We start from the raw sequence: 25,473 nt of genomic DNA, 5'->3' as shown, positions 1-25,473 counted from the left end.
CTGAGGACCTGAGCTTGGGGCCCTAGCACCCATGTAAAAGCCAGATATTATGACATGTATCTGTAATTCTCAGTGCGGGGGAGCAGAGACAGGAGGGTCCCCAGGGCTAACTGGGCAGCTAGACTAGCTGAACCAGTGAGCTCCAGGCTCAGCAAGAGATTTTGTCTCAAAGAAAAAAAGTAGAGAGCAATTGAGAAAGACACCTGACATTGACTTCTGACCTCCACACGCATGTGCATACAAGGGCACACAAACACACACAAGAGCCCACACACATGTATACACATTACATATGCAATAAAATTAATTATGAGCCGGACATGGTGGTGCACGCCTTTAATCCCAGCACTTGGGAAGCAGAAGTAGGATGATCCCCATGAGTTCAAGGCCACCCTGAGAATACATAGTAAATTCCAGGTCAGTCTGCACTAGAGTGAGACCATTCCTCAAAAAAGAAAAAAAAAAAAAAACTATTAACTATGGGGCTAGAGAGAAGGTTCAGCAGTCAAGGTGCTTGCCTGCAAAGCCCAATGACCTGCATTTGACTCTCCAGGACACACATAAAGCCAGATCACAAAGTGGCACATATGTCTGGAGTTCATTTGTAGTGGCCGGGAGCCCTGGTGCACTCATTCTCTCTCTCTCCTCTGTCTCAAATAAATAATTTTCACCCTAACTTAGGCTAACCTGGAATTCACTATGTAGTCTCGGGTGGCTTCGAACTCATGGTGATCCTCCTACCTCTACCTTAAGTAAATAATTTTAAAAAATCTTAAAGTGGTCTGGAGAGATGGCTTAGTGGTTAAAGCACTTGCCTGTGAAGCCTAGGGACCCAGATTCGATTCTCCAGGTCCCACGTAAACCAGATGCACAAGGTGGCGCATGCGTCTGGAGTTTGCTTGCAGTGGCTAGAGGCCCTACTGCATCCATTCTCTCTCTCTCTTTTCCTCTCCCTTTCTCTCTGTCTCAAATAAAAACAAATTTTTAAAAAATCTTAAAATGCCAGATTCTTCTTGAGTGTTTTGACCCCCCACAGGTGTGGTCCGTTTTTGCTTAAGGACAATGACTCTTCCTAAAGAGATGTGCTGGGGGTGGGGGAGGTGAATCAGCAGTTAAAGGCACTTGCTTGCAAAGCTTGCCAGCCCAGGATCAATTCCCAAGCACCCAAGAAAAGCTAGATGCAAAGTGGCACATGAGTCTGTGATCCCGATCCTTTGACCTCCTCGTGCACTACGACACAGACACACATAAAAATAAATAAATATTTAATTCCAGCAGCGGGAGGCAGAGGTAGGAGGATCGCCATGAGTTTGAGGCCACTCTGAGAATACAGAGTGAATTCCACATCAGCCTGGGCTAGAGTGAGACCCTGCCTCGAAAAATCAAAAATAAATAAATAAACATTTTTTACGTTTTATTTACTTATTTATTTGAAAGGGAGAGAGAATAAGAGAATGAAAATGGGCATGCTAGGGCCTATAGCCACTGTAAACAAACTCCAGACATATGTGCCACCTTGTGCATCTGGCTTTATGTGGGTCCTGAGCAATTGAACCTGGGTACTTTCGCTTTGCAGGCAAGCACCTTCACTACATTTTTTTTTTTTTTTTGAGGTAATGTGTCACTCTAGCCCAGGCTGACCTGGAATTTACTACGTAGTCTCAGAGTGACCTTGAACTCATGGTGATCCTCTTACCTCTGCCTCCTGAGCGCTGGGATTAAAGGTGTGCGCCACCATGCCAGGCCCAAATAAATATATATTTTTAAATAAACATGTGCTGCCCCTCTAGGTGTCTATCCCAGACCAGTTACTCTCTTCAAATCTCAGTGTTTAAAAAAAAAAAAATCTCAGCATAGCCTGCTGGCACAGCGCTAGGCTGGCTGAGGGAGGGAAGCAGTGAGTGGGTGCCTAGGAGACTAGGCCTGGGACTGAGGAATGCTGGGCAAGGAGAGTGTGTTAGTACTGGAGTGCTTCCCAGGCAGTTACGGGTCTGTCTCCCCAGGAAGAACCCCAGAAGTTGGTGCAAACCTGCCACTAGCATAGCTGTAGGCAGGTTGGAGAAAGTGACACAGAATATTCTTTGCCCACCTGGCCAGATCTTCACGACTCCCAGCCACATGCCCAGGAATTGGCCACAGGCGGAGGAAGCTGCTTTACCCAGGCTTGGTGCTGAGCAAAGGCTGGTCCCTGCCTTGATTTCCCAGGGCTTCCAGCCGGGGAGCTTCTGCTAAGGACTTCCCAGCTCGGCTGGGCTTTTGGCTGCCTGTACTTCCCTTGGTCCCCAGCAGGGGCGCTCCTGAGCGTGCCTCACTCTACACCTGTCCTGCTTCTCCCCCCAGGGCTGCTCTCCCAGGAACCTGCAGGCAGCAGAAAGATAAAGATAATAAGACAACATCTGTAGCATCTTTGGGGACACTTCAGATTTGGGTTTGAAGTTGAAAAAGAATCATTAAAACTCGCAGAAAATGCAGCAGGTGTGGTGATGCCCACCTATAATCCCAGCACTTGGAGGTGGAGGCAGGAGCCTCAGGAGTTCAAGGTCATCCCCTGCCACATAGCTAGTTTGAGATCATCCTGGTCAATATGAGACTCTGTCTCAAAAACAAGCAAACAGCAGAGTGGTGGTGGTGCCCGCCTTTAATCCCAGGCCACCCTGAGACTACACAGCAAATTCCAGGTCAGCCTGGGCTAGAGTGAGACCCTACCTTGAAAAAACAAAGACATTAAAAAAAAAACACAGGGGCTGGAGAGATGGCTTAGCAGTTAAAGCACTTGCGTGCGAAGCCTAAGGATCCAGGTTTGATTCTCCAGGTCCCATGAAAGCCAAATAAATGCACAAGGTGACGCACGCATCTGGAGTTTGTTTGCAGTTGCTAGAGGTCCTGGTGTGCCCATTCTCTCTCTCTCTCTCTGTATGTGTCTCTCTATGTCTCTAATAAATAAATAAATAAAAACAAATCTTAAATTTAAAAAAAAATACATGTAAACAAACTAGCAGAAAATGTGTAGGCGTGCCCTGATAGAGGGCTGTCTTTCCTTCCAGCGGTCTTTCAGTTTGTCGGGCATGGAAAACTGGGGTCCCAGAGGTCTCACAGAGACATCTGTGGGGTCTGTCTCACAGGGACCACATCGTGGTCTCCGTCAGGGGGCCGTGAGAACTGGGCACACGTGGAGTGGAGCAGACGTGGCCCCACTACAAGTTCTGAGACGGGCCTCCTGCCCCCGAAACAGGCAGGTGCTCACTGCAGCACTGCGCCTGACCCTCTAGGAAGTTGGTCAGGCTGCAGACGTCTTCCCCCGGGATAGGATGGGGCTACAGGCGTCTCTCCAGCCTCTGACATGTTGGTGAGTTAGCCAAATGGCAATAGCCTCTATTTATCGCCTCTGTTTGGCCACAGCTAAGGCCCCTCCTCTGCACCTGGCCTCCCCACCATTCCTTTCTCCTGGAAGGACTCTTAAAGGTCGTTAGAGCCCAGTGTGGTGGCTCATGCCTGTAATCCCAGCACTCCAAAGACCAAGGCAGCACTCTCCCTCCCCCGCCTCTTTTTTCTCTTTCTCTCATAAATCAATAAAATAAGATATATATTTTTAATGTTTTAAAGGCTGGAGGGCTAGAGAACTGGCTTAGCAGATAAGGCACTTGCCTGCAAAGCCTAAGGACCTAGGTTCAATTCCCCAGTACCCATGTAAGCCAGATGCACAAGGTGGCGTGTTCGTCTGTGCTTTGTACACAGTAGCTGGAGGCCCTGGTGTGCTCATTCTATCTGCTTCTTTCTCTCCCTCCTTCCCTCCCTCTCTCTCTCTCTCTCTCTAATAAATAAAATAAAATATTTTTTAAATCTTTTTTTAAAAAAAAGACCAAGACAAGAGGATTGTTTGAGATTGACAGTAGTCTAGGCTGCATGGTCAGGTGCCTGACTATAGTGTGAGGCTGTTTTTTTGTTTGTTTGTTTTTAAGTCATCAGGAGTGACCTTTTGAAAAAAATAACTTTTGAGGGGCTAGAGAGATGGCTTAACGATTGGGGCACTTGCTTGCAAAGCCAAAGGACCCGGGTTTGATTCCTCAGCACCCACATAAGCCAGATGCACAAGGTGGCACATGGAGTTCGTTTGCAGTGGCTGGAGGCCCTGGTGTGCCCATTCTCTCTCTCTCAAATAAAAATGTTTTCAAGCAACATTTTGGTGTGTGTGTGTGTCTTGAGTATGTGGGCACACGTATATGCAGATGCACGCACATGTGTGTGGAGAACATACGAGGTGTCCTTGGTGCTCATTCACCTCCTTGAGACTTTGTTTTTCCTCTTTTTGCTCAACAAGCCCCAGTGGTTCTTTAGTCTCTGCTTTCCACGGACTGGGGTTACAGATGTAAATGGCCACACCCAGGTGATACGGGGATGCTGAGGCTTGGAACTCGGGTGGTCTCTGGGCTCCCAGGCCCTCATGCTTGTGTGGCCAAGCACTCTTCACTGCTGAGCTAGCTCCTCAGTCTCAGGAGTGACCCTTGATAGCAAACCAGAGTATTTCCCCATTTGATGCTGCTCACTACCATGAACACACTCTCCCTGGATTCCAGGACGTGTGCTTTTTAAAAAAAAAAAATTTTTTTTTCATTGACAATGATTGTAAACAATATCCCATGGTAATTCTCTCCCTCCCTCCACTTTCCCCTTTGAAACTCCATTCTCCATCATATATCCTCCCCCTCTCAATCAGTCTCTCTTTTATTTTGATGTCATGAGCTTTTCCTCCTATTATGAAGGTCTTGTGTAGGTAGTGTCAGGCACTGTGAGTTCACGGATATCCAGGCCATTTTGTGTCTGGAGGAGCACATTATAAAGATTCATACCCTTCCTTTGGCTCTTACATTTTTTTTTCCTTTTTTTTTGTTAACTTTTTATTTATTTGAGAGAGAAAGAGGCAGATAGAGAGAATGGGTGCACCAGGGCCTCCAGCCACTGCAAACAAACTCCAGATGCATGCGCCCCCTTGTGCATCTGGCTAACAAGGGTCCTGGGGAATCGAGCCTCCAACCAGGGTCCTTGGGCTCCACAGGCAAGCGCTTAGCTGCCAAGCCATCTCTCCAGCTCGGCTCTTATTTTCTGCCACCTCTTCTGCAATGGACCCTGAGCCTAGAAAGCTGTGGTAGAGATACTGCAGTGCTGAGCACTTCTCTGTCACTTCTCAGCACCATGGTGCCTTCTGAGTCACCCCAAGGTTACTTACTGCCATCTGAAAAGAGAAATTTTTCTAATGAAAAAGTGAGAGTAGCATTAATATATGGATATGAACATTAAGAGAAGTGCTTACTGGGCAGTTTGATGAGCATAGTATGTACATTTATACAGACAGCAGCAGGTATTACATCCCTAGGGCTCACGACTACCCCTGCTTAGGTTTTCAGTATCAGGGATGTACTCCCTCCCATGGAGTGGGCCTCCAGTCCAATTAGAGGGCAGTTGTTTTCCCCCATAACAAACGTGCCACTATTGCACCTGTTGGCTCATTTGGCCTGGCTGGCCAAATATGAGTCTTGCAGTGTCCACTGTTGAGTATCTTCACTATACCCTGAATTCTTATGTTTGATCTTTTCATGTTGTCTCTAATATCTTAAAAGTCCCATTCATACTTTCCTATTAGTTTGTCGTTCTCTTTGTTGGACTACATTAGATCCACTACTTGGTCTTCTAGTTTAGATATTCTGTCCTTTCCTTCATCCATTCTACTGTTGAGATTTTCTACAGAGTTTTTTTTTTTTATTTCATTGACTGTGTTCTTCATTGCTAGTAAGTCTGACTGTTTTTTATTTATTATTTCTATTTCCTTGTTTATGTCTTGTATTGACCTCCTCATTTCACTAAGTTGGTTTCCTGTGTCTTCTTTCATTCCTTTGATTTCCTCTTTGATTTCTTTGAACATATTTCTAATCATTTGTTTGAAATCTTTCTCAGGCATTTCCTCCAAATCAGTCTCACTGGAGGTCATTTCTGATGCATTAATACTTTTTGGTGGATTTCTATTGTCTTGGTTTTTTCTGTTTCTTGTGTTATAATGTATGTATTTTTGCATCTTGGACTAATTTAATGCTTGGATTTTCTAATTAGCTGCAGTATTATTAGATGTATCAATCAATCTGATGTTATGTATCTTCAGGATAGAGCTTAAGGTGCTAGGTGTGGCTCTTAATATTCTCAGAGTAACCACAAAAGTGACCCTAGATACTGAGTGTGCCTGCTATGAGAGTAGTCAAGTAGGCTGAATGGAACAAAATATAGGCAGGTTCTAAAATTTAACTAAACAATGTACACAGTCAATGAAAAACAGCACAGAGTATTTATGCAAAAGCAGGTATTATGACAACCAGATCCTCTAACAAAGTCCCAGTCCCTTAGGATGTGTATTGCCCCACACCCTTAATCCTTGTGTGGTCAATCACTCTTCACCACTGAGCTAGCTCCTCAGTCTCAGGTCTGACTCTTGATAGCAAAGTGGAGTATTTCCCCTTTTGATGCTGCTCACTGCCATGGACACACTCTCCCTGGATTCTAGGGCATGTGCTCTTTAATGTCCTCATCTTAAAAAATTTTTAATTAATTAATTAATTTGAGAGAGAGAGAGAGAGAGAGAGAGAGGGAGGGAGGGAGAGAATGGGCATGACAGGGCCTCTAGCCACTGAAAACTAACTCCAAATGCATGCACCCCCTTATGCATCTGTCTTACGTGGGTCCTGAAGATTCGAACTGGGATCCTTTGGCTTTGCAGGCAAATGCCTTAACTGTTAAGCCATCTCTCCAGCCCTAATGACCTCATCTTCCATCATATTAACATCTCTACACCCCAACAGGGGTCACCCCTAAGCTCAGCTTTCATGTGATAGCATACCCACACATATTTTGGGTAGGTGAACATGCCTCAAAGTTTTTTCCCTCCGAAAGAACAGAGCAATGTGGATGACCAAGAAATGTGATTCACCCTCACAAGCATGCTCTGGGCATGGACAAGTCATTGCCTTTGGCCACCAGGGGGTGCAATGGAGCTAGCGGTGGAGAAGAAACACAGGAGCCCTTTAGAGAACCACCCTGGTTGCAGGTGCTGGTGTGTGTCTGTGTTCCTCACCAGGCTCAAAGGCCAAGTCTGAGGGGGTCATTCTCCTCCATTCCTGGAGGTTAACTCCAGGAAGTCTGTTGATGCTCCCCTGCAGGGGAGGGATGAGGAAGCAGGCAGGTAGCAAATGCTGAGGCAGTATGGGAGCCCCCGGGGCCTCAGAGAGGGCCCCTGGAAGAAGTGGACCCCTCCCAGTAGCAGAAAGTGTGTGTGGTGAGAGATCAGTGAACAGGTGTGTCTAATCTGGTCCTATGTCTCCCCCAAGGTTAGGTCCATGGGTAAGAGCAGGGGCGCCCTCTGTGGTGGGTTAAGGGAATGCGCCTGCAGGTCTGTGAGTTCTGAGACCTCAGGAAGTTGGGATGGGCAGGGAGCAGGTGCTGCTCAGAGACCAGCTAAGAGAGGCAGGCCCAGGTGAGTGAAAGGGGAAGTCCAGAGCCATGTGAGGAACAGACAGACAGACAGACAGGTGCTGAAGACTCTGGGGAACATCCCGAGAGTAAGATCAAAGGTGGTCAGAGAGCTTTGGAGTTGGGATGTTAGATAAAGTGCCTAGATGGTTAAGAAAACTGTAGGTAGAATGTACACAGAATTACAGGGGTTATCAACCTTCAGTCAAAGCGCTAATGTTCCAGTAACCGCCCCCCCTCAACCAGGCAGCCATTAAGTTGAACCCAATACCTGGATTATCAACCCACCATGGCAACACACAGCCCCACTTGTGCTTTCTGGTTGTTGCCACTGCTGTTTCTGTATCGTTCAAGGTGGCCCCTCCTCCTGCCTGTGGGATGGCTTGACGTCTTGTGGAGACCCACAGTCCTTCCTTTGGCTGATGAGTATCTAGGTGTCTCCATCCTGGAAACTGTAGAGAAGTGTTTCTGCTCTTTCAGTGACGGGCGCATGAGTGTAGGGCTGAACCTCTATTTCCTGTTCTGCACAATGGGGGTTACACCCACCTAGTATGGCTGTCCTGAGAATCACATGATCTGACTACCCAGGGCTTGGCACATAGCTATAAGTGGTAGCAAGCGACCTAAAAGGAGCGACAGAAGGCGATTGCTAGTGCCCAGACACCTGGGGACCATGCAAGGATTAGAACCAGACCCCCCCAGGCTTAAACCAGGCTCTTCCCATAGCCCAGGACCTCAGCGGCTTCTGGTAATCCCCTCTGCCCCAGCACTGACGCCTGCCCTCAGCAGGGTGGGGCTGGAGCTCTGCCAGCATCATCCTGCCTGGTGTAACGTGGCAAGGGGCACTGGGGCTGGGGAGGGATTAGAAACGTCTAAGCACATCACCCGCCTCCGGGGGACAAGTGCTGTGACTGCCTTGCGGCCAGGAGCCCCGGGTTCTCCAGGTTCCTGGGCCTGGCGACAGCCTCCAGGGTGACTGGCTCTGGGGTGGGTGCCCTGAGGCCCCTCCCCACAGTCCTGGTAAGCAGGCCCCTACCCTTAGCTCTTTTTTCTTGCTCTAAATGTCTTTTGTGGGTGTGCATGTGTGTATTTACGTGTGGCGTGAGTGTGCACGTGCACGCAGATCCGAGTACAGCCTCGGGGGTTGCTCCTCTCCTTCCACCTTGTTTGAAGCAGTTTCTTGTCGTCCGCAACTGCTTATGTCGGGCCACCTGGGCCCACGAGCTTCTGGGGATTCTTGCGTCTCTGTTTCCTGTCTTTCTGGAGGTGTGCTGGGATTCCAGAAGCTTGCTACTGTATTTGCCTTTGCATGGGCCCTGGACATCTAACTCAGGTCCTTGGGCAGGGCAAGCACTTCACTCACTGAGCCATCTCCCCAGCCCACCCTGGCTCTCTCTTAAGTGTCTTTAAAGGCAGCAGGGGGTGGGGATAGACTCCCTAAGAACCACCACTCTGCAGGGAGTCATGAGAAAGAGGGCACTCACACGGGCACATCTAAGGAACCTCACCCAGGGGTGGGCAGTGTCCTACATGTGCCCCACACCTGCTCCTCTCTTTCCCCATCCCTTTCCAGCCCTGACTCTCTAAGCAGCCCCCATCCCCTACCCTGTATGCCTGTTGAATCTGAGGCTGGCTGCATAAACATGGAGACTCCCTAAGACTCACTTGGATTAGAGAGCTTTTTCCCTCCTGGACTGAGGTCTGAGGCTGCTTAAAAAGCTATCAACCAACCATGTCACATGCAAAGGACTGGAAGTCTTCCTTTGGGCAGGTGTGACAGGCACCCGTGCATGTCAGAGTTTTAGTAGAAATGGTCTGAGGTGGGCTGGAGAGATGGCTTAGCGGTTAAGCGCTTGCCTGTGAAGCCTAAGGACCCCGGTTCGAGGCTCGGTTCCCCAGGTCCCATGTTAGCCAGATGCACAAGGGGGCGCAGGCGTCTGGAGTTCGTTTGCAGAGGCTGGAAGCCCTGGCGTGCCCATTCTCTCTCTCTCTCCCTCTATCTGTCTTTCTCTCTGTGTCTGTTGCTCTCAAATAAATAAATAAAAAATTTTTTTAAAAAAAGGTCCGAGGTGGCTCAGGTACCCTGGCCCCACTGTTCCCTTGAGCAGCAGTGTTGGGGTACCCCTGGCTCTGACCATCTCTACCACAGTCTCTCAAGGCTCAGTTTCCCTGGGTCGGCAGTGAAACCAGAATCTGGAGCTTTTTTTGTTGTTGTTCTTGTTTGTTTTTTTTCAAGGTAGGGCCCCACTCTAGAATTCCAGGCTGACCTGGAATTCACTATGTAGTCTCAGGTTGGCCTTGAACTCACGGCAACCCTCCCGCCTCTGCCTCCCAAGTGCTGGGATTAAACACGAGAGCCACCATGATCGGCTTTAGAATCTGGAGCTTTTGAGGGATTCTCTCCGTGGCCTCTGGCTGAGCGGGAAAGTGAGAAACTAGCCCGAATGTTCGCAGTTGCAGATACCATTGCTTTGGGGGGGGGGGGGTCCCACCCAAAAAGAAGCCGGATGTGTCAGCTACCTGACTTGCTTCTTTGAAGATGAGGGGCAGGCCCCTGACCCTTGCTGTGCTCTGACAGGTGCTCAGGGCCCACTTCCAAAGTCGGGGCATCCCAGAAAGGTGCCAGTAGCCAGGATGTCTATGCTGAGCATCCAGCCCCTGAAACCTGAGGTCTTACACCTACCACCTGGGACCTCGGAGTCTCCAGGCTGCCAGAGGCGCCACACGCTCCCTGCCAGTGAATTCCGCTGCCTCACCCCCAAGGATGCTGTCAGTGTGTTCGAGATCGAACGTGAAGGTGAGCATACTTGCAGGAGGGTGCTCAGAGCTAGCCCAGTTGTCATCCGAGGCTCCTGCCCTTGGGGGGCCGAGTCCCAGAGGCTCCCACTGCATGAGTGTTCTAGAAAGCTCAGGAAACAATCTCAATTCACCTGCATTCCTGGGGGAAAGAGGGCATGTGAGTGACCATTTGTGTGCATGGGCAGCAGATGGTCACCCGCCCTTGCCTTCTGCCACAGCCTTTATCTCTGTCTCGGGCGTCTGCCCTCTCGACTTGGATGACATCCAACACTTCCTGACTCTGTGTCCTGAGCTGTCCCTAGGCTGGTTTGAGGAGGGTCGCCTGGTGGCCTTCATCATCGGCTCACTTTGGGATGAGGAGAGACTCACTCAGGTGAGTGCAGGAAGCTGAGGCACCTGGCTTTTTCTTAGAAGGCTCTGTTAAAGAGGTTGGGTAGAATTTCATCTAGAACCAGAGATTGAACGCAGTCCACAGGATTCCTCCCAGGGGCAAGAGCCCTTGGCCTAGCCCGTTGAGGCCTCAAAGGCCTTCCTTAAGTTTTCTTCATGAGACTGTGGTGTCTTTCAGCCGGGGTTCCGCTTGGGTGGGAAGGAAGCCCCGACTAGAGGCACTCGGGGGACACTTGTTCTCAGTATGGACTGGGTGGTTTGGGGGAACCGGTGTCAGCAAAGATGACCTAGACCTCTGTCCCTTGCTCGTCGGTCCCCAGGAGTCCCTGACGCTGCACAGGCCTGAAGGCCACACAGCCCACTTGCACGTGCTGGCGGTGCATCGCACCTTCCGGCAGCAGGGCAAGGGCTCCATCTTGCTGTGGCGCTACCTGTACCACCTGGGCAGCCTCCCCGCGGTGCGCCGGGCTGTGCTCATGTGTGAGGACGTGCTGGTGTCGTTCTACGAGAAGTGTGGCTTCCAGGCCGTGGGCCCGTGCGCGGTCACCGTGGGCTCCCTCACCTTCACGGAGCTCCAGTGCTCGCTGCGGGGCCACGCCTTCCTGCGCAGGAACAGCGGCTGCTGAGCCGTGCTGCTCACCTGGCTGCAAGCAAGGGGCTTCTGCCCGTCCCGTCCCATCGGCCCTTTCTCGGCCTGGCGCCTGTCCAAGCAGAGACGGGGGCGTGCAGTGGAGACAGATTCCTAGCTGGTGAGGAGTGAGGAGTCACCTTCTAAACTGTGCCCAAGACCAAGACCAGGGTGATCTGGGAATCAGGGACAGTGGGGAGGGAGGTGTTCAGTCCCTGCTGCCTCTCCTCTTTACCCTGGTCTGCCCCTCCAGCCCCAGTGCTGATCCTTGGGGGTCCTAATTCTCCCCAGTCGCTGACATTCCTTCCCTCCCTCAGTCCTGGGACGAGAGGAGGGACCAGAACCTGCCAATGGTGGCAGACTCCAGGCAGAGAAGTGCTACAGGGCCACTCCCCACTGCCTTTAGGCACCCCACTTTCCACTCCAGGTCTCCCTTCTATCCTGGTGCCTCTGCCCACAGTAATAAAGCAGCTATGCCCCAGAAGTGCCTTCCTGGCTCGTGGGTATGAGGTGGGGGGGTCATGAGTGAGGTGTAGGCTCAGTGAGTGGGCAGGCTGTCTGGTTGGAGTAAAGTGTTTTGCCCCTGCCGGCCATCTAAACCATGACAGGCTATGCCTCAGCACATCCAGCCCCCTTGCTGCCCCGGAGCAAAGTCAGGGTAGTTGAGGGAACCACAGAGTGGAAGCTTGCAGCCCTGCTGTCTCAGAAGGCCCCGAAAGTCTTCCATGTGACCCCCCCAATCCGGTTTTTGGTTCAACTAGACCCTGAAGACATGCCAAGAGTTGTTTTGTTTTTTGGTTTCTCAAGGTAGGGTCTCACTGTAGCCCAGGCTGACCTGGAATTCACTCTATATTCTCAGGGTGGCCTCAAACTCATGGTGATCCTCCTATCTCTGCTTCCTATGTGCTGGTATTAAAGTCAATACCATGCCCAGCTTCTGAGATTTTTTTTTTAAGAGTGCACAGGTGTTAGAGAAAGGACAGAGATCTGGCACACCAAGGCCTCAGCCACTGCACTAAAACTCCAGACACTTATGCCACCTAGTGGGCATGTGCAACCTTGCACTTGTCTAACCATTGTGTGTCTGGCTAACGTGGGATCTGGAGAGTCAAACATGGGTCCTTAGGCTTTGCAAGCAAGGACCTTAACCACTAAGCCATTCCTTCAGCCCCCCACAAGAGATTTTTAATCTGCTCCTGAGCTCTTTGTTGATCCCTGCACCCCCCCCCCCAAATTCCAGCCTTCAGTCTCCAATAGATCTTGGAGGTTAAAAGCAATGCTTCCAAATAAAGTCACTTAATACACTGAGACATCATCCATACAAAGTTAGCGTTACCTTTAAAAATTAGGACCATAATATAAACTGGTTTAAAAAAAAAAAATCCCAGTCCCAACTGAGCCTTTAGCGTCCCTGGGAGCAGGCTGTTGGGATGGCTCAGGCCCATACCCACATAGCTGGAGCAAGAAAGGCAGTGAGGACGCCCTGGTTTCAGAGCTAACCTGTGTGGCCCATACCAATGCCAGAGCCAGGGCTGGTGGGTGGGCTGAGATGTGGCCTCTTTGCTAAAAGAAAGGCCCTTAGAGTCCCCATCTAGCCATGCTTTGCTTGTTCTCTGCCCCAAGACCATGTCCAAGGCTTCTCCCACAATGCACTGGCCAGGAGCTTAAGAGCAGGCTTGAGTCCATGGGCCGATGCAGGGAGAGCTGATAGAGCAGGAAGGGGGAGGGTCATGGTAACATGGTGGGGACCCCCAACCCTGGGAGCAACTGAGGAAACATCTGCACTTAATGAGCCCCAGTCCCAGTGACAGTAGGAAGATGGTACCTGCACTGCAGAGGCAGCCCAGGACCCTGGGGGAGGAAAAAAAAAAAAAAGAGCATTCCTCAAGGGGTTGAGAAAAGGGGCCTGAGACATGAGCTCTGGAGAAGCAGGTATTGTGTGTGTCCCCATGCTTGGGCCAAGAACATTCAGGCCTGAGGAAAGGGAGGCCTCACCTCCCTGGAGAACCTGCTGTTACCAGCTGTCTCACACGGAGTCAGCTTTGCTGGGTGGCGCAAGCACCCGGGCCCAGGACCCTGCCCACAAGTCTCTGCGGACAGGTAGGCTAGCGCAGACACCGTCTGTGCGTGGTCAGTGCCCAGCGGGTCAGCGGTCAGTGCAGCACCTGGTCCAGCTCGTACTTCTCACAGAAGCGGCTAGTGAAAGGGAAGCAGGTGAGGTACTCCATCCAGGGCCAGTTGATGGGGCAGAAGTAGAGCCAGAGGACCAGGGAGACGAAGAGGCCAGCAAAGACCAGCAGCGACACCAGGATGAGGGCTCGCTTGCGGTACTTGTCACTGGTGCCGAAGGTGATGTAGGGCAGGAAAGCAAAGGCCAGCAGCAGGCCGCTGAGGAAGCCGAAGATGTGGGCGATGTTGTCGATCCAGGGCAGGAGGCCGCAGATGAACAGGAAGAGCACAATGGCCGACAGGTTGAAGAAGGCCTTCCAGGGCCGCTCCAGGAGCTGCCAGCTCTGAAAGAGCTCTACGAACAGGCAGGCGAGGAGGCCGAACTGTGACCCGGCTGGGCCCACCTGGGGGAAGGGAGGGGAAGAGGTAGCATCTTGCCTCTGGGTCCCAGACAGGAAGCATAACTTCGAGGCCCGCCTGGGGCAGGGGATGCAGTGGGAGCCCTTGGGCTTGCCTCACCCATCTTTGCAGCAAACACAAACATCAGGTGTGGACCCCATGTGCTTAGCACAAAGCAGCCTGCTCCCCATGGGCAACAGACAGGTAGGTGCTCAAGGGAGAAACTAGAACAAGCAGACTGACTCAGATTTCGCACAACGAAAGACTGCCGTTTTTTGTTTTTTTTTTTTTGTCGTTTTTCTGAGGTAGGGTCTCGCTCTAGCTCAGGCTGACCTAGAATTCACTATGGAGTCTCAGGGTGGCCTGGAACTCCCACCATCCTCCTACCTCTGCCTCCTGAATGCTGGGGGTGGAGGTATGCCACTATGCACAGCTACGACGCAAAAGACTGACACTTCTGTAAGTCAGGAATGGCCTCAACGGGGGATTTCACTGAGTAGGGTGGGGGTTGGGATCCCTAATAACTCAATCAAGAGTATCACTGTTCCTTCTGGCCAGGAATTAAGGGACCAGTCAATAAGCCCCAGGCTTAGCGGTCCATCTGCACTTAAACCTGGCATGGGAGGTGTGTGGTGGACCTGCAGCAGAGCCTGGGGTGGAGGAGGACAGGGCAGGAAACAGGACATCCCCACGTGTCAAATGCCAGTAGGCCCAAGGGGGGGGGGGGCTTGTCCCACTCCCCCTGCCCTTGTGTCCCAACTCCATACCTCTGCCCGATAGGGGAGGAAGATGGCGCTGGCTAGGTTGCCTGTGATGCCGCTGAGGATGAAGATGATGGAGATGCGGTGCCAGCCAGCCAGCTTCTCCAGGTCCCGTAGGATGGTCATTTGGAAGACCACGGACACAAGGCAGTGGACCACACTGGGGGTGGGAATACCAAGGGTCACCAAGTGCCCATGGGCACTGGCCAGGCACCCAGTAGGAGCAACTGAGGCCCTGGCCCAGGACTCCAGGGAGTCTGAGGTGTGTGTATGGGGGCAATGGGCGGTGGAGACTCTTACCCAGCATGCAGGAACAGAGACAGCCAGAGCCTGTAGATCTGGTCGGGGACCTCGGGGTTGAGAAAAGGCAGCAGCCCGCACACCTTGTCTAAACAGTGCACCTGGGATTGGGGGCACAAGGCGGTCAGTGCTACCTGAGGGTCAGGCTGTGTGTGAAGTCTTGAAGTGGGAAGGGCCAGGTGTGCACCGCAGTGTCCAGCTTCCTGTGTCCAGCCCAACAGCCCTTGCCCACCTGGGAACATAGCGTCGCCTCCTCGTGGAAATAGCCATGCATGAACTCACAATACTCCCGCGTGGTGATCTCACAGCTGTAGGCAGGAAGGAGAGGAAGGGGCCATTAGAGCCCTGAGAAACTCTGCCCACCTAGGCTGGAACCCAGTACTGGCCACAGCAGGCAGGAAGGGGAGCCCGCCACCTTATAGCAAACTCCCCTTTCGCCTTTCCTCGACTCATCCTGGGTGAGCAGGGATCAGGGGAAGGAGGGACAGTCACGGTCCTGTCAGCCCGGGGGGAAGGGGTGGCAATGCTTATGGAAGGAGAGCCGATACCCACAGGAAGACCACAGCCTGGGGAGGCAGGCAGGGGGGCGGGTACTGGCTCACCTGCCCTTGGTACCAATGCAACAGGGTCGGCCCTTGATCTCACAGTCGATATGCGGGAAGCGTGTGCGGTTGCTTCGGGCCTGCTCTGTGCAGATCTGCAGAGAAGGGCCCCGACGTGGGCAGGCCTGGGTGTCAAGGGGCAAAGCGCCCGCAGCCTCCCTCGACCACCTTCTACGCCCTTCACTCACTCACTCACTCACTCACCGGCCACTTGGTGATGTCATCAGGCCAGATGTGGGCGCCACTGGAGGCCGGTTCCTCACACGTCCTGGAGGCCGCGATCAATCAGATTGGGCCAAGTGAGGATGGCGGGGGCAGCCCGGTCCACCACACCCACTCATCAGTACCACGGGGGGGGGGGGCACCTCACACAGCTGTGGGCTACTAGGGACCCGTGGGTGGCTCTAAGCTGTACCTGGGATCCTGGTGGCACACAACCCTTGACGGTTGCTTCTGGCCCAGATCTGCTTCATCCATGAGAGGCCCAGTATCATTCTGCCACTTCACAAAGGTGGCCAAAGTCTCCTGGGAGGGCAGAGACGGACTGGTCACGCCGGGACAATGTCACCCAGTGGGTATGGGCAGGGGGCCTTCCAGGACAAAGGTATTTTCTACTTGCCCAGGGCTCAGGTACAACCCTGACTCCACTCTGTCCCCAAGACTGGCTTTTACTTCTCAAAAACTGGGAGGACAGTGGCCATTTGGCAGTAGTACCTACCCTCCTGCTCTGGCCAAGGGCGTGTGGGGCAGGAAGGCAGGCATTGCTCTTAAAGCCCCCCCCCCCGACCCCCGCATGACAGGCAGGGCGGGTCAAGGGCCACACCCCACCGAGCAGTCCTTCTTCTGGGTCTGGATGCAGCCCGAGTGGTCGTTCTGGACGCAGCAGCCCGAGTCCCGCTCTGAGTCCCGCTCCCGCTGCACCAGCTGCTCAATCTGATGGTCCTTCCGGATGCAGGGCGAGAACTTGGCTCCCAGGTGAATCAGGTCGATCTGGGGTTAGGGGAGGGGCTGGTGAGCCAGGAGTGGCAACTGCTCACCTGCCCAGCACCAGGCAAAAGAACACAGGGCTCCCTGCTTAGATGCATGCCTCCCCCCCTCCCTCACCCTGCCTGGGCCTCACCGAGCTGGGGCCGATCCAGAAGTTCTCCTGCTGGGTGTATTTCACACTTTCATAGCCTCGCTTGTTCCTCAGGACCTGTCACAGAGGCGGATCTGAGGGGGGGGAGGAGGAGGCTGGGCAGTGTCCCCAGCGTGGAGCTTTCAGGAAGGATCAAGGCCTGAGCACCTCCACTTGGGCGAGGGGGGGCGGTGTTGTGGTGAGAGAGGGCAGCTGGGACCCCTGGGAGGAGACTCACTAGCTGCGTAGTGACATGCTGGGCAAAGCCCACGGGCGCGATGCCATAGGTACAAATGACCAGCAGTGTGATGATGATGTGGACGAAGGTCAGCCAGTAGGTGAAATAGGGCCTGCGGGAAGAGGCCTCAGGTCAGCCGGGCAGAGCTCATGCTCTGCCCTCAGCCTCACTGGGCACATCAAAGTCCCCTGGGTTCTCTGCTCTAGTCACCTCAGCTCAGCCTTGCTCACTGTATTTATTTATTTCCTTACTTATTTGCAGGTCAGGGTAGAGAATGGGCACACCAGAGCTGCTTGCCACTGCAAACAAGCTCCGGATGCACATGCCACTTTGTGCATCCGCCTTTACGTGGGTACTAAGAATTGAGCCCAGGCCATCAGGCTATGCAAGCAAGAGCCTTTAACTTCTGAGCCGTTTCCCCAGTCCCCATAGCAACTTTGGTTTTTTTGTTTTGTTTTGTTTTTTTTGTTTTTTCCTCCTAAGGTAGGGTCTCTCTCCAGCCTAGGCTAACCTGGAATTCACTCTGTAGTCTCAGGGTGACCTCAAACTCACATCAATCCTTCTACCTTTGCCTCCTGCGTGCTGGGATTAAAGGCGTGTGCCACCACGCCCAGCCCAGAGCAACTTTTAAGATACAAGTGTCTCTCTCTCATCTTTTTATTTTACTTCTTTATTTAGTTGAGAAAGAGGCAGAGAGAGAGAATGGGCACGCCAGGGCCTCTAGCCACTGCAAACGAACTCCAGATGCATCCGCCACCTTACTTACGTGGGTACTGGGAAGTCAAACCCGGGTTTTCACAGAACCCACTTACACAGCTTTTTCCCATCTTAAAACCCGTGGTGACCTTCCAGTGCCCATGCTGACTGCAAAATCTTGCTTGCCTGTCTACCCTCATCATTTACAATTTCTGGTGTAAGCCACGGCCTCCAAATTCGAGGGCCTGTGTGCGTAACACTCCCATCCCCTCAGAAGCTTCACCCATTTCTCGTCACTCGGGTTGCCCTGGCAGTGCCCTCCGCTCCAGCTGGTCACCCTTCTTCTCTAGGATATGGGTCGCACCTGTCATTGTTCACTTGTTTAACAATTTGAGGTCTGATGTGCATTGGGTTACAACTCTGATTTCCTTCAAGGTCTATGTTCCACCACAATCCCTCAGTCACAGCTCCAACTTCTTATTTCCTAAAATGGGGGGGGGGTGTCTCATGTAGCCCAAGCTGGCCTCAGACTCATTAATCAGCTGAGGCTGGCCTTGAAATCCTGACTGTCCTGCTTCCAACTCCCGAGGGACAGATTACAGGTATGTGCCACCATGCCCGGCTTCACAGCTTCAATTGGCTTTGTGGGTGCAAGCAAGTGTGTGAGTGCAGCTGTGTGCGTGCGAAGGCGAGCGTGCGGAGAGCTGAGGACAGCTTCCAGGCCAGTCCTTGCTTCCGCCTCACTTGAGGCGGGGCTGCCCCTTGCTCGTCAGGTTTGTCAGGCCAGAGGCCCCTGACCTTCCAGCGGGATTTTCCTGACTCTACCTTCCTGCTTGTCATAGGTGCGCTGGGATTACAGATGCTGGCTGTGGTCTGCAGGTTTACATGGGTTCTGGGGATTGGAACTTGAGTACTTACGCTTGTGTGGCCAGTGCTTTATCCACTGAGCCACCTCCCCAGTCCTGCGGCTCCAATTTCTAACTGTCACTCTGACCCAACTTGCCCGACCCAGGCTCTTCTCTTGGGGCTCTGTTCCAGAGCCTGTGTGGGTGGTGCTCCACGAATGTTTACTGGTTATCTCTTGGAAGCTGGGCTGGGGTGCAGGCCCAGCAACTGGCTAGACAGTAAACGCCTGTGGGTCCTTCTCAGTCAGCATGCCGTTCCTTGAGCAGAGGTACGCCTCTGAGACTGTCATCATACATCTGACCTGTGCAGGTGCTTTAGAAATGCTTGCTAAGGGCTGGAGAGATGGCTTAGCAGTTAAGGCACATGCCTGCAAAGCCTAGGGACCCAGGTTCGATTCTCCAGGTCCCTTGTAAGCCATATGCACATGGTGGCACACGCATCTGGAGTTCATTTGCTGTGGCTAGAGGCCCTGGTGCACTCATTCTCTCTCTCTCTAATAAATAAATTAAAATTTTTAAAAAATGCTTGCTGAATGAGAAGATGTGCTTTGGGTGAAGGCCCAGGCATTGCTCCTGGAGGTTCTTGGACCCCAGCCCGCTCCCGGGGCTCACCGGTGGCTGTCGAAGCTCTCCAGCTGCCGCTGAACGGTGCTGCTGATGCTGCGGCGGTAGCTGCGGTTCAGCCAGTTGCCCACCACGCCCAGGCCGTAGTGCCGTTTCTTCCGGTCAAAGGCGAAGTGCCTCACTTTGGAAGCAATGCGCTTGCCACGCCGGGCCACTGGGGCCTGGCTGTAGTCTTTCCTTGAGGGGACAGTAGCTCTCAGCCTGAGCACACTGCTAGGGGCTCAGCAGGAACAGGAGCTGGGGTAAGGCATGGGGCTGGGTGCTGGAGAGACCCCACCCTTGCACTTACAGTGGGATCCGCACCCCTTCGGGGGAGACCGGGGAGGCTGAGCGTGGGATGGCTCGGAAGTAGCTGGCAGAGAGTGGGGGAGACTCAAACACATCGTCCGGCATTGAGCTCATTTCTTCCTGTGGTGGGAGACGTGACAAGCCAATGTAAGGAGTAACTGTCCCCATTCAAGGACAGGACAAGGCTGGACACTCTCTTCAGGATGAAAGGGGAAGCCACACGCCTGTCAACCCTGGGGGTGGTTTTCTCAGGGGGTGCTATCCCCATGCCAGATGCCAGACTATGCAAGGCATACCCCAAACCTGCCAACGGACGTTTGGACCAAGATTACCTCTCCCAGCTCCCAAATCAGCCCACCCCCATCCAGAGGGCCACACTCCATGCTTGCCTTACTAAAAAAGGAAGAGTCGAAGGTATCCGCCCCGTCGGCCGCGTCCTCTTCCAGGAAGCTGGGGTAGGCGAAGCTGCGTTTGACCACCCGGCATTGCTGTTCCGTGGCGTCGAGCACCGAGCGGCCCTATGTGTAGGGCAAAGGCATAAACGTCAGGACCAGGGGCAGCCCAGGACCCTGCAACCAAAGGAGCAGCCAAGTCCGCTCCCCTGGCACAGTGATAGGTGGGATCCTGCCCAAACATGGAATGTCGCCATGGTGGATGGGACAAAGTCGCTGCTGAGAAAGGGCGGCCAGGACGGGGCCACTTCCTTCACTTTGGAGTGGGCTCCTCTGCGGCCCTCTTCTGCCTGCTGACTCAAGCAGCTGACACCCCAATTCTCACGGCAACCCTATTCCATAGCCTTGCTTTCAAGTCTTGGGCCACGTCCCCACTTCTGCCTCTTGGCCCAGCACATGAGTCCTCGCCACCTGTCTGACTCCTATCGCCTGCTGCTCTTATCATAAATGCCCTCCCTAACCTCACATCAAATCGCTGCTCCCCAAAGTAACAGGTTCCCCCCCTCCAACCTCCAGGCCTTGGCCTAGCCCACTCTCTCTGCTAAGAATGCCATTTGCCCTTTTCCTCCCCTGGGGAATGTTTCCTCATTTTCCTGGGCTCAGCTCGATACCTTCCCTGATACTAGCCCCTCTCCCGAACTGATGTCCCTCTACGGTGACATCCCCCCCATCTTGGTCACCACCCACCATGCTGGCCACATAACAGAGGCTTCAGGAACGTCTCATTTTCTACTTCCTTGGCTCATGAGTCAGTACAGAAACTGGCTTCCAAAATCAGATGGCCACTGGCAGTGGGGGGGGCTCATGGGGGAATCTGGGGCCCAGGGGACAAAGCCAGCTCTGGGTGTACAGTCTCACTGCCCTGATGCGTAGCCAGCATCAGGGTGGGCTGGGGAGTTGGGAAGAGGCACAGCCTGCACCAAGGGCCTCACCTTGAGGAGGGCGGCGGCCGCCTGGAAGCTCATGTGAGCCACGGACATCCTCTTGCGGCGGGGCAGGTGGGAGTAGCCGGAGTGGACACTGGTGAAGGAGGTGAGAGACAGGACTCCCGGGGTCAGCGGTGGGTGGGGCACATGCGGCCGGTCTACCTCGTCTGGGTGGCGGAAGGCCCGGCCACGGGCCAAAGGATCCACGATCTGCAAGGAACAGAGGATGAGCAGGGTTGCCTGGGGCCCTGGAGAACCATCCAGCCACCCCCAACCCCAAGGAACCCACCTTAGGCATCTTGCAGGGTTTTGGAGACTCAGTACCCTGGAAGGATGGCACCTCTTGGCTGGGCAGCTCCAGGTCCCTCTGGCACGAGGCCTTGAGCCGGCCATAGCGCACGCTGCAGTGGTGCAGGCTGCGGCGCTGCCAATGCTGCCGCTTGCCTTCCCAGTCGCCACTGATACCGAACCACTGGGCCGTGCCCCTGGGGAGCAAAATGCGTGTGGGTGGGAGCGTGCACACACCTGAACGCACGTCAAGAACGTGAGGACGTGTGAGGGGGAGGGTGCGTGTGCACATGGAGCGGGGTGAGTGTGCAAGACATGGTTCATGTACATGCTGGGGAGGGGCCATAAGGCTCGCACAATGCAAGTGATTGCGTACTGTACTTGTGCATCTTCTGGTGCGCAGGGGATTTGCTTTCCCTGAGCCTCCAGCAAGGTCTAACTGTACCATGAGGGACATGGCTGGAAGGCCTCTGGGAGTCACTCTGTAGGGTCTCGTCCCCATCTCCTTGGAGCTTCTGGGCCTGCACACACAACTTTCTAGAAGACACATATCCCTGGACACCTGTTTCTTCTATGCCAGGAAGGTAGGTTATGGCATTTCACCTCTAGAGGGCGATGTTGCACACTAGCCCCGGTTATGCCTTCCAGAAAGGGGACACAGAGCCCACACCCAGGGCGGCGCAGGGGCTTAGAACCTCCAGGTCACTGGTGGGGGGGGGGGGGGGCACTCACTTGCGGATGCTCTGGGACAGGGAAGCCTGACGGCGGAAGCCCGGGCGTTTCTCTGTGCTGTCCTGCCATCGTCCCCGTGGTTCCTGAAGGCTGACGCTCTTCACGTAGGCTGGGTTCTTGGGCCTCTGCAGGAAGTCAGGGGGTGAGTGTACAACTCCAGCCTCAGCCTCCTGGAGGGAAAGCGCAGGGCACAAGGAGACCCTGCCACCCCTCAACCACTTCCACGCCCAACTGACTATTTATTTCTTGCAGTGCTGGGAATGGAAGCATGCAATGCAAACACTCCACCACTGAACTATGTCCTCAGCCCTTCATTCCAAATGTAACATTTTATCTATTTATTTGAGGAGGGGTAGATAGAGTGAGAATGGGCGCTCCAGGGCCTCCAGCCACTGCAAACGAACTGCAGACATACGTGCCACCCTGGGTTTAGGGGAACTGAACCTGGCTCCTTTGGCTTTGCAGGCAAACTCCTTAATCGCTAAGCCATCTCTCTAGCTCCTTATTCCAAATTTGAAAGTCAACATTTTCTAGCGTTTTCCAGTGAAACTCAGCACGCCCTCCGCATCCAGGGCCTGCCCACGACCCAGGAGAGTCTGGCCCACTGCTGTATGTTCTGCAAAGCTCTTGGGGTAAGCGGGTGGTGCCAACATAGCTCCCCTTTATGTCCCGAGTCGTGCGGGAAGCCCACGCTATTTGGGGCCTGCTCTCAATGAGCTCTTTATGGAGTAGGATTCCAGATAGATGTAAACACTACCCCATTCCCTATCCTCAGGAGAAGCCAGGCACTGCAATGGTGGGCTGCTGTGGCTGTGGGACCCTGTGCCCTACTCAGGCCAACACAGTGCATGCTCCTTAGAAGAGGGGCGCAGGGAGTCCGGGCGGGGGGATGCAAATAGCACCCCTAAGCTTGTCGGGGAGCCTTTTCTCAAGGACAGAGCTTCTTGTCCCCTCAGCTGCCAGACCAAGTTCTAGACCTTGTCGCCTGTGATATTTTGGGCCCAAGCCATGACTCTGTAAGGCAGTGGTGATCCAGGGAGAACAGGCCTGTTAGGAACTAGAACCGTCTGGGTGTCACGTGAGCACATCGGTTGCCTGCAAACAGGGCAGTGAGCTCCGGGCTAGCCCCTCACCTCCGGCAGCATGCTGGCCGCCTCGCCGGAGGCCTGGGCCTCAGGTGGTGGGATGGTGATGGACAGGTTGGGTGGCTTCCGGCTCTGCAGGCGGCTGCTGGACACAGAGGAGAGGCTCCCGCCATTCTTGTCAGCTGAGGCCATGGTGGACAGAGTGCTGGAAGGGAGACATGGATGGTGCAGAGCTGCAGGACCCAACAAGGGCTGTGGGGACCCTGGCACTAGGGAAGGTGGCCCAGGGCCAGCACCAACACGACTCATGTTGTCTTAAACCTCTTTCTAGAGCTGGCAACCAGGCCACACACCTGGTTGGGAAGAGAACCTTGAAGTTTTTTCTTTTCTTTCTTTCTTTCTTTCTCTTTTTTTCAAGATAGGGTCTCACTCTAGCTCAGGCTGACCTGAAATTCACTATGTAATCCCAGGCTGTCCTCGAACTCATGGTGATCTTCCTACCTCTGCCTTCTGAGTGTTGGGATTAAAGGTGTGTGCCACCATACCTAGCCTTTTAAAAAAAATTAAATTATTTTTATGTATTTGAGAGGGAGAGAGAGAAAATGGTACACCAGGGCCTCCAGCTGCTGCAAACAAACTCCAGACACATGTGCTACCCTGTGCATCTGGCTTACATGGGTTCTGGGAAATCGAACCTGGGTCCTTTGGCTTTGCAGCCAAGTGCCTTAACCTCTAAGCCATCTCTCCAGCCCCCCCCCCCCCCGTTTTTCCCCCAAGGTTGAGTTTCGCTCTAGCCCAGGCTGACCTGGAATTCACTATGTAGGGTGGCCTCAAACTCATGCTGATCCTTCTACCTCGGCCTCCTGAGTGCTGGGATTAAAGACGTACACCACCATGCCCGGCTTTTTTTGTTAATTTAAATATTTTATTTATTATTTCAGGGCGGAGATAGAGATAGAGAGAATGGGTGTGCCAGAACCTCCAGACATTGCAAATGAACTCCAGATGTATGTTATCACCCTGTGCATCTGGCTTTGTGGGTACTGAGGAATTGAACCCAGATCCTTGGGCTTTGTAGGTTAAGTGCCTTAACTGCTAAGCTATCGCTTCAGCCCATGACATTTTTTTTTTTTTTCCATGTGCAAGAGGAGTGTGTGGAGGGCTGGGGAAATGGGTTAGCAGTTAAGGCGTTTGTCTGTGAAGCCTCAGGACCCAGGTTTAATTCCCTAGGACCCACGTAAGCTGGATGCTCAAGGGGGCACATGTGTCTGGAGTTCATTTGCAGTGGCTGGAGGCCCTGGCACACCTATACTTTCTTTCTCTCTGCATCTCTTCTCTCTCTATGCCTGCAAATAAAGAAGTAAAAATATTTAAAAAAAAAAAAAAGTGTGTGGAGGCCAGAGGTTGATGCTGTGTGAACTCCTCAATTGTTCTCTACCTTATTTTTTGGGAGGAGGTTCAAGATAGAGTCTCGCTCTACCCCAGGCTGACCTGCAACTCACTTCGTAGTCCCAGGCTAGCTAACTTCACAGCCATCCTCCTACCTCTGCCTCCTGAGTGCTGGGATTAAAGGCATGCACCACCAAGCCTGGCTCTCCTTATTTTTTTTTTTTTTTTTTTCCTAACTCTAAATTTATTTGGGATATTCAAGCAGTATAAAAGCAATACAACAGTCCCGGGTATGAATTACAACAACAATAGATAAAGACATGAAAATGTAATACTTGGCTTAAAAGTTCTAAATGAAGATGGAGAGATGACTCAACAGTTCAAAGCACTTCCTGTGTAAACATGAAGGCTAGAGGAAGCCTAAGAGACCATTTGTGTCTCTTCTCTCTTTCTTTTGGTCAGATTTGCTAAGGGTTTATCAATCTTGTTTATCCTTTCAAAGAACCAACTCTTTGTTTCATTAATTCTTTGGATTGTTCTTTTTGTTTCTATTTCATTAATTTCTGCCCTAATCTTTATTATTTCTTCCCGTCTACTACTTTTTGGTTTGCCTTGTTCTTCTTTTTCCAAGGCTTTAAGACGAAGCATTAGGTCGTTTACTTGCGACCTTTCTAATTTCTTAATATAGGCACTTAAGGCTATAAATTTACCTCTTAGAACTGCCTTCATTGTGTCCCAGAGATTTTGGTATGTTGTGTTCTCATTATCATTTGACTCTATAAATTTTTTGATTTCCTTTTTGATTTCTTCATTGACCCACTCATCATTTAGTAGTGTATTGTTTAGCTTCCATGATTTTGTGTATGCTCTATAGCCTTTCTTGCTACTGATTTGTAGTTTAATTCCATTGTGGTCAGATAGAATGCAAGGAATTATTTCAATTTTCCTGAATTTGTTAAGATTTGCTTTGTGTCCTAATATATGGTCTATTTTAGAGAATGTTCCATGTGCTGCTGAAAAGAATGTATATTCTGCAGCCTTTGGATGAAATGTCCTGTATATATCTGTTAGGTCCATATCTTCTATGACCTCATTTAGTCCAGATGCCTCTCTGTTTATTCTTTCCCTGGATGACCTGTCAATTGATGAGAGTGGGGTGTTAAAGTCACCCACCAC

The 25,473-nt window shown here is 52.4% G+C and overlaps 2 protein-coding genes across 2 annotated transcripts in view; one reads left to right on the top strand and one right to left on the bottom strand.

Annotated features, from left to right (window-relative positions):
* Window positions 1-10,107: 10,107 nt before the first annotated feature.
* Window positions 10,108-11,324, top strand: Aanat (aralkylamine N-acetyltransferase). The gene is made up of 3 exons (XM_004655213.1): window positions 10,108-10,306; window positions 10,527-10,681; window positions 11,019-11,324. Exons 1-3 carry the CDS (start codon window positions 10,144-10,146, stop codon window positions 11,322-11,324), a joined length of 624 nt encoding a protein of 207 aa, XP_004655270.1. The 5' UTR covers window positions 10,108-10,143.
* A 1,317-nt stretch (window positions 11,325-12,641) lies between these two features.
* The window catches only part of Rhbdf2 (rhomboid 5 homolog 2), a 25,840-nt gene continuing 13,008 nt past the window's right edge, over window positions 12,642-25,473 (bottom strand). Inside the window, exons 2-18 of the mRNA XM_045158660.1 lie at window positions 22,957-23,113; window positions 21,824-21,948; window positions 21,093-21,288; window positions 20,810-21,013; window positions 19,815-19,943; window positions 19,427-19,545; window positions 19,126-19,314; window positions 16,913-17,024; window positions 16,678-16,752; window positions 16,386-16,547; window positions 15,973-16,082; window positions 15,762-15,825; window positions 15,558-15,652; window positions 15,188-15,263; window positions 14,956-15,056; window positions 14,662-14,815; window positions 12,642-13,899 (exon numbers count right to left, since the gene is read on the bottom strand). Of these exons, the coding sequence (XP_045014595.1) occupies window positions 13,480-13,899; window positions 14,662-14,815; window positions 14,956-15,056; window positions 15,188-15,263; window positions 15,558-15,652; window positions 15,762-15,825; window positions 15,973-16,082; window positions 16,386-16,547; window positions 16,678-16,752; window positions 16,913-17,024; window positions 19,126-19,314; window positions 19,427-19,545; window positions 19,815-19,943; window positions 20,810-21,013; window positions 21,093-21,288; window positions 21,824-21,948; window positions 22,957-23,100 (2,475 nt within the window). The 5' untranslated portion in view covers window positions 23,101-23,113 and the 3' untranslated portion in view covers window positions 12,642-13,479. The remainder of the gene's footprint in view (window positions 13,900-14,661; window positions 14,816-14,955; window positions 15,057-15,187; window positions 15,264-15,557; window positions 15,653-15,761; window positions 15,826-15,972; window positions 16,083-16,385; window positions 16,548-16,677; window positions 16,753-16,912; window positions 17,025-19,125; window positions 19,315-19,426; window positions 19,546-19,814; window positions 19,944-20,809; window positions 21,014-21,092; window positions 21,289-21,823; window positions 21,949-22,956; window positions 23,114-25,473) is intronic.

Source organism: Jaculus jaculus, chromosome 9 (genome assembly GCF_020740685.1).
Source record: "Jaculus jaculus isolate mJacJac1 chromosome 9, mJacJac1.mat.Y.cur, whole genome shotgun sequence".
Taxonomy (NCBI): Eukaryota; Metazoa; Chordata; class Mammalia; order Rodentia; family Dipodidae; genus Jaculus; species Jaculus jaculus.
Note: the sequence above shows the minus strand (reverse complement) of the source record. Positions and strands in the feature narration are given on the sequence as shown.